At 39.0% G+C, this 17,196-nt stretch overlaps 1 protein-coding gene across 1 annotated transcript in view; it reads left to right on the top strand.

Annotated features, from left to right (window-relative positions):
• PGGT1B (protein geranylgeranyltransferase type I subunit beta) overlaps positions 1 to 17,196 on the top strand; it is a gene marked incomplete at both ends in the record, with an annotated part of 32,679 nt that overhangs the window by 14,707 nt on the left and 776 nt on the right. The window contains 3 exons of the mRNA XM_084252124.1: positions 3,768 to 3,813; positions 11,933 to 12,117; positions 13,805 to 13,913. Coding sequence (XP_084108250.1) covers positions 3,768 to 3,813; positions 11,933 to 12,117; positions 13,805 to 13,913 — 340 coding nt within the window. The remainder of the gene's footprint in view (positions 1 to 3,767; positions 3,814 to 11,932; positions 12,118 to 13,804; positions 13,914 to 17,196) is intronic.

Below are 17,196 nucleotides of genomic sequence, written 5' to 3'. Positions count from 1 at the left end.
GACTCTTCCTACCTGGGATGTGAGGTATGAGTCCTTCAAATCATGTTGACCAGCGAGACCTGAATGTAACAATATTTACTGAGTTAACGATTGATTTTTCGATTACTTTGTTTTCCTAATACTTTTATATATTTTTTTAATTGAGGTTTGTTTTAAGGGTAGTATCAAGTAGAAATGTCATTCTTTCACACAATACAATTTGATTTTTTTATTAGCAATAGTAAGGAAAGGTTAGTCTCAGCCAGAATTTTCCTTTGCTCTACTTTTTAATCTCTTCCATAATACTGGAGATAGAAATGCTGCTTCCCAGGTTGACTTCCCAGATACAAAGTGTTTAGTTTTATAGATTAATATATTTCAGGATGTTAATTCAACTTCTCATCATTATTTAAATTGAAAATGTGTCTTTTTAAATGAATGGAATTGTCTTTTAACAGAATGTGACAAACCTGCTTCCGTAATCCAGAGCACATTGGTTCTTTTTGATCTTAGCCCAAGGGTTACTGCTTTTATTTTTATAAACATACTACTTTCGTTACCATGCAATTTTTATTTGAAATATAATTAAGTTTACTGCATTCACCTTTAGGCTTCCCCACAACTTTGTTGATTTTATTTACTTAGTAAGTGGAAACACTAAGTTGGTTCTGAAAGTCAGAAGTATACGAAAGGGTATTTGTAAGAGAGGCGTAGCTCTCCCACCTCCTGTGTCTTCTTGCTTCTACCCCTTCCTAGCGCCCGTATTTACCATCTTGTTCGCCCTCACTCTATGGGTTAACATACTCTATAGTTTTTGGATTGTCCATCCTCTATTTGTCTTTGATAAGCAGATACATGTATTTTTATTTCTCTTTCCTCACTCAAAAGTTGCATGCAGGAGATGTCTTTGTTGTAGTTTGCTTTTCTTAATAATATAGCTGGAAATTCCATGTCAGAGCCCAGAGATTTTCCTCTTTCTTCTGGTAGTTTCATACATTGCAAGTATGCATGTGCCTTAGTTTTTCAACTATTCTGTATTTAGAGTATATTTTTCAACTATAAATAATATTGAAGTTAATAATCTTTTGCATATGTATTTATATATTGTTGGAAATATCTCTTGAGAATAAATTTCAGGTAGTGGAATTGCTTGATCAGAAAGTAGATGCATGTGTATTTTTATGTGCTATTACCCATTTTCTCTCCAATAAAGGATGGACCAATATACTTCCTTACCAGGATTTTGAGAATGCCTGTTTCTATATAACCTTGCTGATGGAATGCATTGTTATTCTTTTATTTTTTATTGGTCTAGGGGGAGAAAATGATGACTTAGTGTATTTTAAATTTGTATTTCTTTTCTATAAATGAGATAGTAAACTATTTCCTTAACTCTAGAACTAGACAAAACCTAGTCACAGGTCAGATGTATTTTTCTGAGCTAATTATTTTCATTTGAGCCAATTATTCCTTAGGCATCCTGTAATTTAGTTTTGATTTCTCAGTTTATTTTGTCTTTTTTTCTGTTTTGTTACTGAAGTTGTCTGATATTCTCTTTATTTCTTCCTGCTATTTATTTTTTTCCTGTTTTCAATTTTTAGGCCTTTTCTCACTCCCAGATGCCTGTTAAAGATTATATACTTGAATTGGGGTGCTGTATTACAATTTTCTTCTTTATGGCTGTTTTTTTTTTTTTTGAATGAGACCAGCTTTCATATAATGAGACATTTCATTCATCTGCTCTGTTTTCATCTCAGAGTTACTTTGTATAGATTTATCTCCTTCTGTTAGTCATTTCATGGATTTTTTTTTTCTTACAAGAATTCCCATTTAAGAGTTCCCTCTTTTCAGTACAATGAAATACGATTTCCTTAATGAGAGGAGGTTTTTAGTTTTGGGGAAAGGGTGTGTTTTGTGGCAGAAGAGAAGTTCTCTTTTTTCGCAGATGTCCAGATTTTGTTCCTTTGCGTTTTCCTTTATTCCCTGATCTTCACAAGGCCCTTCTCCCTTCCTCTGTAACTGTCTCCAATAGAGTCTTTCTATTTGAACTCTTTCTAGTCTCTTCCCTGTACTCAGGCTGCTTTACCAGAACTCTCTCAGTTCCCAAAGTGTTCACTTTGCACAGTGGGTTTGGTCCATACCATGGCCTTGCAGGTTGCAATCATAGGAGGCAATCTTAATCATCAATGGGAAAGATTATGATTGTTCTGTGACCTTGACAAAGTTTTGCCAAATATTAAAAGCTCTTTTACTGACAATTATAAATTTATATATTTGTTTAACGGTAGAACTAATGTTGATTTAGTACTTTAGTACTTTTAGTGAAAAGATTGATCAAGAGTAGTTTGAATGGTGTTTGCCTTCCCAGTGGATAACTTAAGATTTGGAGCAAACGTGTTTCTGTCTCAGTAAATGATCCTAGTTCATTCTAGGTCTTTTAGATTTTCATTATCATGATTGTCTTAAGAATTCCTTTTATGAGAAGTTTTCTGCCAGAAAACTTTCTGCCAGATATTCCTTTTAGAATATCTTCGTCCTTCTTATCACAACCACTGTTCCTCACTCATATATTTTTCCTTCACTTAGTTCTTCTGACTTCTCTTCAAGCCTCCAGCAGCTGCACTGTTTCTTTGCTATCTTTTGGTTTCATCTCAATTTCACCTCCAGTGTTACTGCTTTTCATTTCTCTGCTGCACTTTTAGTATTTGGTGGTCCGTGCCATCTTTCGGTTATACCCTTTTGTAAAATCATGTGGGTTTATCACCCGCCGAGAGGCAATGAGAACAGATCCACACACTTTACTGTCTGTGTAGGAACTGAATGACATGTGCAGTGACCAGTTACTAACAAACTTTTGAAAAGGTGACAGGAGGACCAGTCACAGGTCACGGTGCACACCTGTTATTCAGGTAGCAATTTGTGCACTGATGATCGGGCAGCAAGTTTGTAATATACTTTATGTAATGACTTACAGTTTACATACTATACTGTATATGTGTAGTATATGTAATGGTTCTCAAATTTGAACCATACCACCTTATTTGACTAAGCCATGACCCTAAAATTCATGCATCTTGGAGCTGCCTGTATTTTCACACTTTAGAGTCAACTTCCTTCTTTTTTTGTTTTAGTCAGTGATTTGAGGTAAATCTCAGACCTACCATTTCCTCCCATCCTCTCTCCTCACAGTTTTTCAGATTGCCTTTGTACCAGGATAGGAAAGACAACTTGCTGAGCTTTTTGTTTCTTTTTCTTTAAACAGGTAATTTGAAGTTTGAGCGTGTCTTCCAGCTTTGCTAACGCATCACTTTAATATAACTTAGTTGTTTCGAGTCTTGATTTTGTGGGAGAGATTTTGTAGGGAGATTCATATATAAGCAGGTGCCATTTATCCTCAGCTACCCACAACTGCTTAAAAGCTGATTTGTTTCATGTTTACCATTTTTTACAAGCGTAAAATCCATACATTTTCCTTAAGCCCACATACTTTTAAGAGTGGGAATGGAGTAAGGCCTGAGGCTTCTTACTGGGGAGAAATTGGACAGTGAGGTACCATCTTTGAACAGGCTGTCCTCAGAGTGTCCCTCGTGTATGCACAGAGCGGTTTGTTTGCCTGGTGAGAAAGGCAAGATGAGGGACTTGAAAATACCCAGATCTGTTTCTTTGTGGGAAAGAGTGCCTGTTTTGGACAATAAAAAGAGGAAATAAAATTAGATCAAGAGACAAAAAATTAGCATACATACAATTTATGATCACACTGTTAAAATGAACGTGTTTTTCTTTTTCAGTCCTATGACAATGGGCTGGCACAGGGAGCTGGACTTGAATCTCATGGTAAGACATCCTAAATAAATGAACACCCAGTTTCTTTTGTTTTTTAATAACCATCAGGGTTTCTTCAATGCCGAGGACCTCAGAGGTTTGCTTGCTGGCACAGCCTGGTTTTCTTCTTTCTTCCTCCTCTTTCTGACACCGTTGTGCCGCTGAGCCTCTTTTATCTTCCTCAGTGATTATTCAGTGATTATTTGGACCAGAAATTCATGCAATATTTTCTAGTAATCTATTCAAGTGTCAGTTGCTGAAAATATCTTGGGATGATTTATGTAGTTAGAAAACTAGTTTTTTTCGGTGATATAAGGCGAGACCAAATAGATGCAGAATCACTCAATTTGGACAAAAGTGAACATTTTTTAATTCCTTGTCTTTAGTCGTTGTCAGAAAACATTTGGTTGCATATCATGGTAATACCGTCTTTCCTTCCACACTTTCCTCCCCTTTCAGCAGAACCAAGATAGTGAGGTGAGAACCACTTAGTTTGTCAGCTTGGCAGCAGCCTGAACTCTTCCTGATCGAATGTTTCCGTGTAGAAGTTACTCAGCGCGAATGCTGGTTTTTTGTTTTGTTTGGTTTGGTTTTTTAAGAAAGAACCCAGATCAAGGTTTTTGGTCCCCTCTTCATCACAGCAGTTATTTTGTCCATCCCTCTGCCAGCAAGATCGAGTGGGAAGAATAGCTAAGTATCCAGGTCTCGCCCTTGATGCTTGCTACGCGTCCTTGGTGCCTCACTATTCTCCCTGAGGGCTTCTTCCTCAGCAGATGCGTGGTGATGTTTTTCTTTAGGAGTGTTATTAGGATTCTAAGCGATGTTGGGGTGAAGTGGTTTACGAACTACAAAACATCTATAAAAAAACTAAATTCAACATATGTTCCTTGACCCCATATCCTGTGCTTTCAGAGATCTTGTCCTATCAAGTGTCTCCCCGCTCTCTCACCTCTTTAGTTCCTCTGCAGACAGGAGAGTCTGTGTCACTTAGTGCTACGCAGAAGACTGTCTGGGTCTGCCCTTTGAAGCCACAGTGTAGGCTTCATCTAGGACTTCATCCCTCCGTGTGTGCCCCGGTCTGTGTGAGGTTGCCGTGAGGAAAGCTGGCGGTAGCAGTCATGTTGCGGCCATCTCTCCTTAGTGAGGAGAGTTGTACTTACAGTTGCACAAAGAGGAAACCTGGCAGTGGTAAGGCGTTCTGGGAAGATGGCCCGGTGCTCTCTGTTGTGGACGGTGTTAATGGAGCTCTGGTGGAGGAGACGACGCCTCCCTCACTAGCACAGGAGATCTGGGACACAGGTGCTGGTGTTCCCAAGAATTTGAGATAACATTCTCTGGCATGTGAAACACGGGGCTGCTCAGACACGTTACAGTGACGGATCCTGTGGGGAATTGGTCTCCCCGAGTCACACAGGTGGTACTGTTGAGTCGGTGTGGCTTGAATGGGGTTGCGGCCTTTAGCAGCAGTGGTGATGGGCTGGTCTCAGCTCATGCCCAAAGCATTTTCTTATCTAAATTTGCCTTGATGGGTTTGAAACACACAGCCCTAGAGGAGCTTCCTCATCAGAGGGCCACAGTGTACTGCGTTACAGGTATGTCAGGAGAGTGCTTTTCCGCCTGTGGGGCAGCCAAGCAGGCCGGTGGCTGGAGCCTCTGTCTGGCAATAGTCCTCGGGCTGCCACTGCGTGCTCCGCAATACCAGATAGCATGATGCTCGGAGTGTGCTGTGAGGTCAGCGAGGTGGGGCAGTTAGCTCTGCAGAACTCGGTACTGTCTTCCTCCCGGTGTGACCTCATCGTGGCCGGGAAGCCTTTTCCTGCAGAGCAGCCCTGCAGCATGGACACCCACTGAAGCCACGGGTTCTCCCATTTTCTTTTCATTGTTGATGTTGCTGGAATAGTGATCCCTGCGTACCTTTCACTGTTCTGCCCCAGAGGCTTGTTCTTGAATGTTCCATATACACCTTTGGCAATTTTTGAAGTTTCTCTTCTAAAGCTGTGGTTGATCTGTCTTTTAAATCCAATGTCTTCTCATTTCTCTCTTCCTGCTTTTTGGCGCATCTTCCCCCTTCTTTCTGGAAATACCGCTTTTCTCTTGTCCTGCCTCCTGATAAGTTGTTTCTCGTTCCTTCAGCATTTTTGTTTCTTCTCTTGCCCCTTTATGTCAGCCCAGCTTTCATATTTTCTTTGGATAGTTCATTTCTAACCCTCAGGCTTCTTGTCCTTGCTGTTCCTTCTACAGAGAATCCTCTCCCGTACAGCTGGTTTTATCTCACATCTTTCAGGTCTTAGCTCAACTAATGTTTTTGATAAGCTCCCCATTTGAAAGGGGAAACAGCACACATAGAAACACCCCGCCTTCTTGTCCCCTTTCTTACTTTATCTTTCTCCACGTTACTTACATTTCACACGGGAGGCCCACATAATGTTAGCCTCATGAGAACAGATGCTTTTACCTGTTGTGCTCACCATTGGAGCCCCACACCTATCAGCCGTGAAAAGTACTGAGTGAACTAACAGCTGTGCCACTCACCCCAGTGTTGATGGCACCCCAAACTGTTTCCCACTGTGTCCTGTTGCTCCTGCGTGCAGGCCCTATCCCCAGCCGCCTAGCAGGCTTGTCTGCCCTGTAGACAAGGCAGACTCTTCTGCATCTCAAGCAGCACTTCTTTAAAGCTGTCGTCAGCCTTTTTCCTCCCCAAAGCCTGTGTGTGCCATTCAGGAAACCAGCCACGGCCAGATCCACCGACTTCTCAGAGAAATGTGGAATTTGGAAGATTTATTCTCTTGCTCTGGTGGCTTTATTTTTTTTTTTTCAACTTGCCAGTCACACCAGTTGTCCCCCACAAGTCACCACTTTATAATCCTTGATCTGCAGGCAAAAAGGCAAAGAATTTACTTACTAATAGCTGCTTGGTGCCAGCTACCATCTAGTCTCATTTAGTCCTCATACCAGCGCTGTGAGAGTAGATGGCTGTGTATTCATCCCATGCAGTCAGAGAAGCAACACCTTCACAAATGTTAAAGAAGGGATTTATTACCGGAATAAGGTTTTATGCAGGTTTGGAAGAAAATAAAGAGAGGCAGAAGGGCCATTGTAGGATCCGGGAGAAGTCACTGGACAGCCTCATGACACAGGTGGCGGAGAGGGGTCGGGGAGATCTTGTAGGGCCATTTGGGAAGCCAACACGTCCCTGTGAATGGTGAGTCTGGTGGATCGCTGCTCCTGCCCCTGCTGTGGGCTTAAGTTTTAATTAAAACCCTATGGGAAAAACAGGTTAACTTTTAACTAAGTCCATTAAACTATAAGTAAATTACAGTATATGGAACTAGAGACAGAGCACCCCCTTTATCCCACATGGAGAGCCAAGGCCGGTCAGTAAAGAGCAGACCTCTGCCGCTGCCCTCCAGCTGGGCTACCTCGTCCCTGAGGTCTTCTGTACGGGGATCATCCCTGTAACTGATGTATGTGTGTCACTTCAGGTGGTGAACTTAGCAATTCCAGAGGGAATTCATTCTCTGCCTGCGTGCCTTACTACTCTGTCACAATCGTATGCCTTCAATAGAGGGCATTTTTATACCTCCTTCAACCGAAGCATGATGAACACAACCTTTTCCTGATGAGTTTCTGTCATTATTTATTATGAGAAACAATTCATATGTTGTATGTTAATGAAAGGGTATGATATTCTTAAAGTTTTGTGAAGGTCATAGGAATCATTGACTTTTTAATTATCCCTCAAAAGGACATTATTTTTTACAGATATTATTTTAATTGTATAACCAAAAGCAGCTGTCCTTTAAAAAGTCATTTTACAGATTTTACAAACATTTGATTTATTTTCAAATACAAACTCTTAAGTCTCTTTGCATGGTTACAAATGTCATTTTATAAATCGTGCTGTAAGCTCAGAGGTTCACCATGATGGAGTTGAACACTTTGATGTGGTTTAGTGAGGTATCTGATATCAGGCTTTCTGATTTAACTGTCAGTCTTATTACTTGTGTGTCTCTAAGTAATATAGTTCTCTGGACTTCATTTTCTTCACCTACAAAACATATCTTACAAGAGATCAGTAAATAAAGAAATGAATACTTTCGAGTATCAATGAGTTTTTATATTCATATTCACTTATGAATTGGATGGTTTTCCTTTTGTGTTTTTATTATAATATCCTTATAAATCTTAGACTCATCCTTTTGGCTTACACCCCCTCACCCCCAAAATTCTATTTACATTCAATTGTAGATGTGTTGAATGGATTGGCTTAGTTTCAGGGGAATTGACATTTTTAATAATATCGAGTTTCTTCTGTATTGAACCTTCCATGAAGGTGTGAGTATCTCTTCTTTTATTACGACTTCTTTGATTTACTTCATCAGTGTTTCATTTTCAGCATATGTATAAATCTTGTATTTTTGGAAGATTTTACCTTTTTCATGTATTAATGCCTTTGGGAGTAGTATTTTTATTTTATTTTTATTTCTGCTTACTGGTACCATATAGTAGTATAATGGACTTTGAATATTAACTTTATTTATCTTGCTAAACTCACTTGATAGTTTTGGTGGGAGAGTTTTGGGGGACATTTTTTTAAGGATTATCCAAGTTATATAAATAACTTTGGAAAAATTTGTGCTGTAATTGTTCAGAAGTTTCTTTCTCCCCCTTCTCTTTGTTTTCCTGGGTCTCCCATGACATATAACTTAGATAATTTAATTTTTATCAGAGTTCTAAACTGCTCTGGTCATTTTCTCCCCAAGTTTTCTTTTCAACCTTCAACTTCTGTTTGTATAATTTCAGTTTCACCTATCTCAAGTTCACGGATATTTTTCTCTGCTGTGTCAAGTCTGCTCCAATTACCCAATCAGTGATCATGCTTAATTGTCCACCTTTTGTACAAAAGACCTTAACATAGTCATTAGGACTGGATTATATTTTGTGTATTACATTTCATCTTTTCCTGTTGTTTGATTGGCTTCTTGATGACGTGCTGGTTTTGCTTAGTTCTTTGCAACGTGTTTTTGTGGAGAGTGGATATCATATACTGAGTGGAGTAGAGACTGAAGCACATTAATTGTTATGACCAGAGGGCCGCCCTCCACAAAGGATAGTCTACTAGAGAGAGTTCTGTGGTTCCTTTTTCATAGTGGTTCTTAATGTCCTGTCTTCAAGATGTTACCTGCCTTTCCTTGCTGTCTCCTCTTAACAATCTTCTAACATACTGCTTTTAATCCAGGTTTTCCAAACTATTTTTTTTAGAACCTCTCAGGTAAATGTTGATCAGTGGATTTTGGCTTAAAGCATAGACTTTGTATTTCATTTTCTTTGGCTACTCTGTGCTCAAATAAAGTTCAGAAGTTATCTTCAGAGTCTGGTGAGATAGGTAAAATTAAGAGTATTTTTAGTTTGAATTGTTCCAGTTTGCCTTAATTCTCACAAGTAATTAGGAGAAACAATCAATGCCTCTTCTTTTTTTTCTTTTTAAAAAGTCCTTTCAAGCATTTTTTTTTAAGATTTTATTTATTTATACAAGAACTGGGATATAGGCCAGAAGTGAGGGAGGGTGAGAGACAGAACGGGGAACAGAACAGGCAGACTGACAAAATACACTGCTGAAGGGAGCAGCGGGCGAGACAGGAGAGGTCTGCCGTGCCATGTGGGTCCCTTGCCTGCCAGCCAGGATCAAACCAGCACTGCAGAGACAGCCTCACAACGCAGCGCTCAACTGCCTGCGCCATCAGGGGAAGCCCAGTGGCTCATCTTACTTTCTGGTAGCTAAAGATTACATACTGTCTGTTAAGGCTTTCTGTTTAATGAGATAATAATATCTGAAGTTATGATCAGGTTATCATGAAAGAGAAATTGAAATTAATAGTTGCTTAATAGAAATTAATTCTGAAAGATTGTGGTAAGCCTATTTTACTTTATGTCATAGTCATAGTGATAGCTAACATAGATCTCCCAATTAATTGGGGGAAATTCTGAGTGTTAAATAGTGCGTGCTGATAGTAACCATTTTAATGTGATAGCTGCTTTGGGTTTTCTGGAAGGACTCACTTTTCATTTTCCAGAGAATACATGTAAGATTTGTAACCCCAAAAGAAAATTTACAGGGCCTCCCCAGTGGCGCAGCGGTTGAGCCCTGGGTTGCGAAGCTGCCCGCAGCCTCTGCAGTGCCGGTTCGATCCACGGCCGCCTGCGAGGGTCCCACATGGCGAGCAGACCTCTCCTGCCACGCCCACTGCTCCCCTCAGCAGTGTACTTCGGTCCTTCTGCCTGTTCTGCTCCCCACTCTGGCTCTGGTGAATTCTCTCACCCTCCCGCGCTTGTGACTGTACCCAGTGCTTGTATAAATAAATAAATCTTGGGCCTCCCCGGTGGCGCAGCGGTTGAGCGCTGGGTTGCGAAGCTGCCCGCTGCCTCTGCAGCGCCGGTTCGATCCCCAGCTGCTACCCGGCCACCGGAGGAGGGTCCCACATGGCATGCAGACCTCTCCTGCCGCCCGCTGCTCCCCTCAGCAGTGTACTTCGGTCCTTCTGCCTGCTCTGCTCCCCGCTCTGGCTCTGGTGAATTCTCTCACCCTCCCTCGCTTCTGCCTGTACCCAGTGCATGTATAAACAAAACAAACAAACAAATAAATAAATAAATAAAAATGACTCTATAAAAAATAAATAAATAAATAAATCTTTAAAAAAAAAGAAAATTTACAATATAGGGCATATTAAGAACAATCCATTCAAATAGTTGAAATTAACAAAAATCACTAAAGTTGTAATAAATTGAAAATGTAAATATTTTAAAATGGTTTGACGCTGACAACCGTACTATCAGTGGAAAGTATTTCTTTTCCTTTGTGGCAAAATACTGACTTTATATTCCTGAGGAAAGTAATTGCCTTTGTAAGTATTTTATTTCCTCATGCTCCTGTAATATTTTATCGCAAATCTAGGGGTTTGGAACAGCCCAAAATAATCCTCTTACAGTTCTTACAGGCCAAAAGCCTGAATTGCATGTTACGAGCTGAGAACAAGGTGTGAGCAGGGCTGGTTCCTTCTGTGGGCTCCAGGAGAAAATCTGTTTCTTTGCCTCTTCTGGCTGTTAGTGGCTGCTGCCATTCCTTGCCTTGCTGCTCATCATTCCAAGGGGCGCATTGCCTCCTCTTTCTGTAGTTTAATATCCCTCTGTTGCCCACCTGTAGGAACACTTGTGGTTGCAGTTAGGAACCGCCCAGGTGATCCAGGACATTCTGTCCGTCTCACCTCCAGTCATAACTCCAAGATCATCACATTTACAAAGTGCCTTTTGCCATGTAAGGTAACTTCACATATGCCAGGGATTAAAGTCTGCGTATTGGGTGGGGATAGGGGGCATTATTCATTCTACTACTCTGAGTGTGATACTCACTGGACATTTCAGATAAAGTTTTCTTCCCTTTCTTCCCCAACTACTCCCCCCAACCCCTGCACACACATGCTCTCTCCCCTCACTCAAACTTTTCTTACTTCATTTTCTTAAGCTGACTACCTTACCCACATATCAGCTTCTGGTTTGTTTATGTTATATGTAAAGATTGGTCTGTAGCTTCAGGCAAATGAAACCTCAGTTAATAAACAGCGTACTACTATGCTTTTTAAAAGTATTTATTTATTCATGCATACAAGAACCAGGGTACAGGCCAGAGGTGAAGGGTGAGAGGATTTACCAGAGACAGAGAGGGGAACAGAACAGGCAGACTGAAATACACTGCTGAGGGGAGCAGCGGGTGAGTCAGGAGAGGTCTGCTGTGCCATGTAGGTTGCTCCCTGGCCAGCCGGGGATCGAACTCGTGCTGCAGTGGCTGTGGACAGCTTCATAGGTTGCGTCTTAACTTCCTGCGCCGCCAACGAGGCCCATAATGATGTATTTTGAAGTTCCTTAATCTTCCTGCATGTCACTTTTCTTTGTCACTAAGATGTTTATTATAGCTTTAAGTTATTTCAAATTCTTCTTCAAAGTGTAGTGATTATTTTTAAATTACCTTTATTTTACTATTTTCTACAATTATTTAACTTTCCTCTCCAACTGTTTTATAATATTTCCCTAGGTATCTGATTTGAAGCTTAAATTATTGTGTGGTTTTCATTAACAGGAGGATCAACTTTTTGTGGCATTGCATCACTTTGTCTGATGGGTAAACTGGAAGAAGTTTTTTCAGAAAAAGAATTGAACAGGATAAAGAGGTGGTGTATAATGAGACAACAGAATGGTTACCATGGAAGACCTAATAAACCTGTGGACACCTGTTATTCTTTTTGGGTGGGAGCAACTCTAAAGGTAAGAGAAATAATGAAAATGAGCAACTATATTTGCAGGTTAATATAAACTGCTTGAAGAATTTGATCTTTGTGACATTCATTATATATTGTTAGCTTTAGATGGCTTCATTTTTCATGCTCATCTGAAAAAATGAGTGATTTTCCATAGAATTAAGCTATCTGTTGTGCCACTTGAAATTTTCCATTCTTACAAAACTCAAATGACCCAGAACCCAGGTGAGGAAGTAGGTATAAGGTTGTAAAAGACTTGTTAACTGAAACTGACAGTAATCCCTCTAGAGCAAGGCTCTGTCTGAACATGATACCAGTAAAGGTTTAGGGGAAGATGTTAATCTCAAAAGATAAACCATGAGTCATTCCTTTAAAACTTTTTAAAGGTTTTCTATTTTTTATTCATTTGTCTAAAGTTTCTGAAACTTATTGTTAGGCTCATATGTTTTCTCCATCTGCACTACCTGATTCCATAATTAGTCACTAAATATCCTCAAGTTTTATCACCTAGTTTCTGGTTTTCTGAAATCTAACCAAAGTCCTTGTTTATCTTATGCATAATATCCTCTCTTAAACAAAATGTATACATAAGGTGGAAATAAATTCAGAAAACAGAATGACTTAAAATGCAGGGAATAGCCACCTTTTCCTCACTTGTAGGGCCATTTCTCAGGAGCACCTTTATAATTTTTCTAACTATTTGGAAATTCTTCAGTATAATTGCTTGAGAAAAACAGCTTAAAAAAAGAAGTATAGCATCATTATAACATCTAAAAAAACCATCCAATATTTCTTATTTTCATTAAGTATTTCATTAAATATCATATTTAACTGATGCAATATCAGTGATGATGTGTGTTTCCCATAGCATCACATCAAGCAGCACGTTATCTGTGGATGTCTCTGATCAAAGGTTCCTGAGTTGTCAAACCTGATTTTTCCCATCAGCTTTTTTTTTTTTAATGTCAGTAGAACACACGTAATATTTATCACTTTAATTATTTGTAAGTGTGTAATTTGGTGAAATCAATTATATTCACAATGTTGTATTGCCATCAGTACTATCTGGTGTACCCCAAGCCTTCTTATCGCCTTCAGGCTAAACTCTGTATTCATTAAACAGTAGCTCCTTACCCTCCCCTACCTCCAACCCCTGGAAACCCGGTCTCTGAGTTTGCATATTCTAGGTACATCACATAGGCGAATCATGTAATCTATGTCTGACTTCGTTCCCTTTGCATGATGATCTCAAGGTCCATCCATGCTGTAGCATAGATCACAATTTCATTTTATTTTTGTGACTAGCACAATCTTATACACACACAGTCACTCCATTTTGCTTCTCCTTTTATTCTCCTTTGGTTAGATACTTGAGTTGTTTCCACCATTTGACTATTGTGAATGCAGCATTTGCATTTTGAACCTAGCTAAAAGTGGTGCAGAGAGGTTAGTTGGGCATGATTCAAAAGCAGGAAGTGGTGAGTTATCAAGAAAAGGAGAGTAGATTTGAAAACATGATTTTAGAAAGATGATAATGTGGTTGACTGATTTTCAGTGCTCACTTCCATAGAGGCTTGCTCTGACATCATTAGGTGGAGGAAAGCATATTTAACTGATACAATATCTGAAAATTAAGCCACAGGTCGATGTGAATGTTTTATGTCAGTAAACTGATATTTGTTATGTCATTTCAGCTTCTGAAAATTTTCCAATACACTAACTTTGAGAAAAATAGAAATTACATCTTATCAACTCAGGATCGCCTCGTAGGCGGATTTGCCAAGTGGCCAGATAGTCACCCAGGTAATTTCCTGTTTGTATGAAACCCAAACAACTTTCCTTTTGTTTATTTCTTAAGTAGATCTTCAAGCATCTTGTCAGAATGGGTATATGATAGAAAATTTAGCCACAGTTGTCAACTTACATTAAATAATGATTTTAATTATTTAAGTTTAGGATGGAATTAAGGTGTTGGAATATAAAGGAAGGTTTTGGGTATTGAGATATATCAGTATAGTTTGCAGATACTACAAATGTCTCACTTGGCAATGTTTTATTTCATTTGAGACAATAAAACTGAATGGACCCTGCCCAAAATAGAGAATTGGCTGATACATCCAGATCCAGGCTTATTTAGCTATCACTTTAAGTAGAATAAATTACTCTTAATCCAGAAGGTAGCCAGTTTTTCTACTCCTGGTTGTTCAACCAAGGATCTCAAACCCTGAATACAGGTGTCCCTCACCGTCCATACTCTTATTCTCTGAATTTTGGCATATTCATGTCTTTATTTATTTGTTTGTTTAATTTTTTTAAAGAGGATTTATTTATATAAGCACTGGTTACAGTCAGAAGTGTGGGAGGGTGAGAGAATTCACTGGAGCCAGAGTGGGGAGCAGAACAGGCAGACCAACAAAGTACACTGCTGAGGGGAGCAGCGGACACAGTAGGAGAGGTCTGTCATGCCATGTGGGACCCTCGCCTGGCAGCCGGGGATCGAACAGGCTCTGCAGAGGCTGCGGGCAGCTTCGACACCAGCGCTGAACTGCTGTGCCACCAGGGGAGGCCCTGTTATTTTTTTAAATGAATACTTTGTGGTCTGATTTTTCACCACACATTATCTGAAACTCAGGAGCCGAATAGATTCAGACAATTTGATATGTGTTCTCCAAACTCAGGAATGACATAGATGTGAAAAGCAAAACATTCTTGTATTTTACAAGTACTTTCAAATGGCTTTTTTGGAAGCAATGAAAAATCTTTATTAATAATGACAATTCTTCAAAATGTGTGACTAATTCTTCTGGACAGGCCTCATTCGAAGCTGCATATGTAAATGTAAATCTGCCTGCTTAGTAACTTCCTGATTGCCCTCTGTGTGGCCCTGGTTCTTGCCTACCTCTCCAGCTCATTATCCCAGTGCTCACCCTGCCCCACAACTGTAGTGTGCCTAGACCCACCCACGCTCGGGCCAAAGAGGCTGCATCCATCCATTAGTCATCCTGTCTCCAGTCTAGTTCCCTCCTTTTGTGGGTATGTTCATGTGCTTAATTAAAAATTAGTGGCGACAAAAGCTTTTTGCAGACTCTCAGAGGGGTCTCAGATGCAACAAATGTTGAGAATCTCTAATTTAGGCTCTTCTATTAAATCTGTTAAGATTTTCAAAGGCTTTCTCAAGCACCCCGAGTCAGGTCTGGCCAGGCACACAAGGCCTTCCTGAGATTGGCTCCTCTCCCACCTCTCTCCTCATTCTCCAGGCTTCCTGCCCCTCCTGTGTCTTCACTTCCACCAAAAGGGATCTATTTACATCTTCCCAAAAAATCAATTGAGAGTTTGTTAAAAATAATTCAGAATGCTGTCACTTTCTGATAAGCAAGTTGACAAAGTATTAGCTATAAATATATGAAACCATATATAAGAATGATTGTTTTTGCAGCATTGCGCTAAGTCATGGTTTTTATTATTAGCTTAGAGCCTCTTCAGCTCATCTCGTATTACAGAACTGCTATGGTTGGAATATATACTTGAATCAAAATATAAATAATATTTTTATTTGATGCTATCATGATAGCATATTTTTTGTACGTGAAATGAGCGGGAATAGCTCCTCACATCCTTATTTACCTGCGTTTTCATTCAGAATACTTCTTTAGGAAAAGAAAATGTAAAATGCTCTTCCTTTCTAAAGCAATAATATTATTTTTAATTTTTCAGTATCTATCTAATCATAGCTGTAAATATGTTAGAAAAGTGCCTCAAGAAAAATGAGATTATTTTTGTCTTGATATTATAGGTTTCAGACAGTGCCTGGTATTATTTTAACAAATAACATACTGTTTTAACAAGAATAGAAATAGGGTAATGACACTCTCTGGAAAACATTTCTGATATAAACATACTTCTAAAACATTTGAGTATTTACAGTAGCTTTTTTTTTTAAGCGAATATTTTGGAAGTTTTTTTATTCAGTTGCTCGCTTTAATGTTTGTGTCTGTACATGAATATAATGATTTTCCAATGTTGCAGTGTTTTCAAACCCTGTGCATTACAGAGCACAGAAAGTCTTTGTATATATATAATAACAAATTACACCAAATTTCTATGAAAAGACCTGTTCCCAGAACCTGTAGAAAAAAATCATTTTTAATGAGATTCTTTAAAATTAACTTATTTTTTCTTCTGATAAATCTAGAGTCAGATTTGACACAAAGACTTTGTGTCATTTATATACATTCATAGAAGAAATTTATGAAAAAAGCGAAGTTGTGTTTTGAAGAAAATAATATATTTTATTATCTGAAATGCTTGAATGTGCATTACTACCTACACAAAGGAGATTTTTAAAAAGTATTGTTTGAGGTTTAAAACAATTTCTCTTTCATTGGCATTACAAAATCTTTTGGAGGAAAAAAATATTACCTGGAAAGATTTTAATTTTACATACCCTGGTTTATGCTATTCTGGATGCATCTGTCTTTCTGCTGAATTTTTTCTAGAAACTTTTCCTCATTTCTAGAGCATAAAATTTCATTGCTTTGTGCCTTGTGTGATTTTAAAATAAGTACAGGAAAATTGAACTGTGCAGGGAAACAAAATTTACTTTTTGTAGTATGGAAATTAGATGAAAGTGATCAAGACTATGCCCATTTTATGAATAGGTTTTCTTGTATTTTCCAAAAAGACATAAAAGAGATTTAATATGGGTGTCCATTAATGAAATAACTTCAAGTGAGTACAACTATTTGTCATTCCTAACTTGAAAGCTAGATGCTATTCATATTAGTAAAATGTTTTCTTTAATTCTTTTGGCAAAATTTGGACTTTTGAGGTGTTTTGAACTTTAATGGCTGCTGCAGCCATAAATGATGTGCAGTTCAAAAATTCCTGACTGCTACAAAATCTTTTCTTGTAGTGTTCCCATAACTGCAGGGTTTTGAGCTCTTCAAAAAATCCAAATGAGGCTCTGGGGTCGCCAACAGCCTTGTGATTTCCGTGGCTACTTCAGTGAAAGAGGGTAGGCTGACCCCTGAAAGATAGGAAACTGGTGAGGCACTGTAGAAGAATTACAGCATGGAACACTTTATCA

Source organism: Talpa europaea, assembly GCF_964194135.1.
Source record: "Talpa europaea genome assembly, chromosome: 13".
In the NCBI taxonomy this organism is placed as follows: Eukaryota; Metazoa; Chordata; class Mammalia; order Eulipotyphla; family Talpidae; genus Talpa; species Talpa europaea.
Note: the sequence above shows the minus strand (reverse complement) of the source record. Positions and strands in the feature narration are given on the sequence as shown.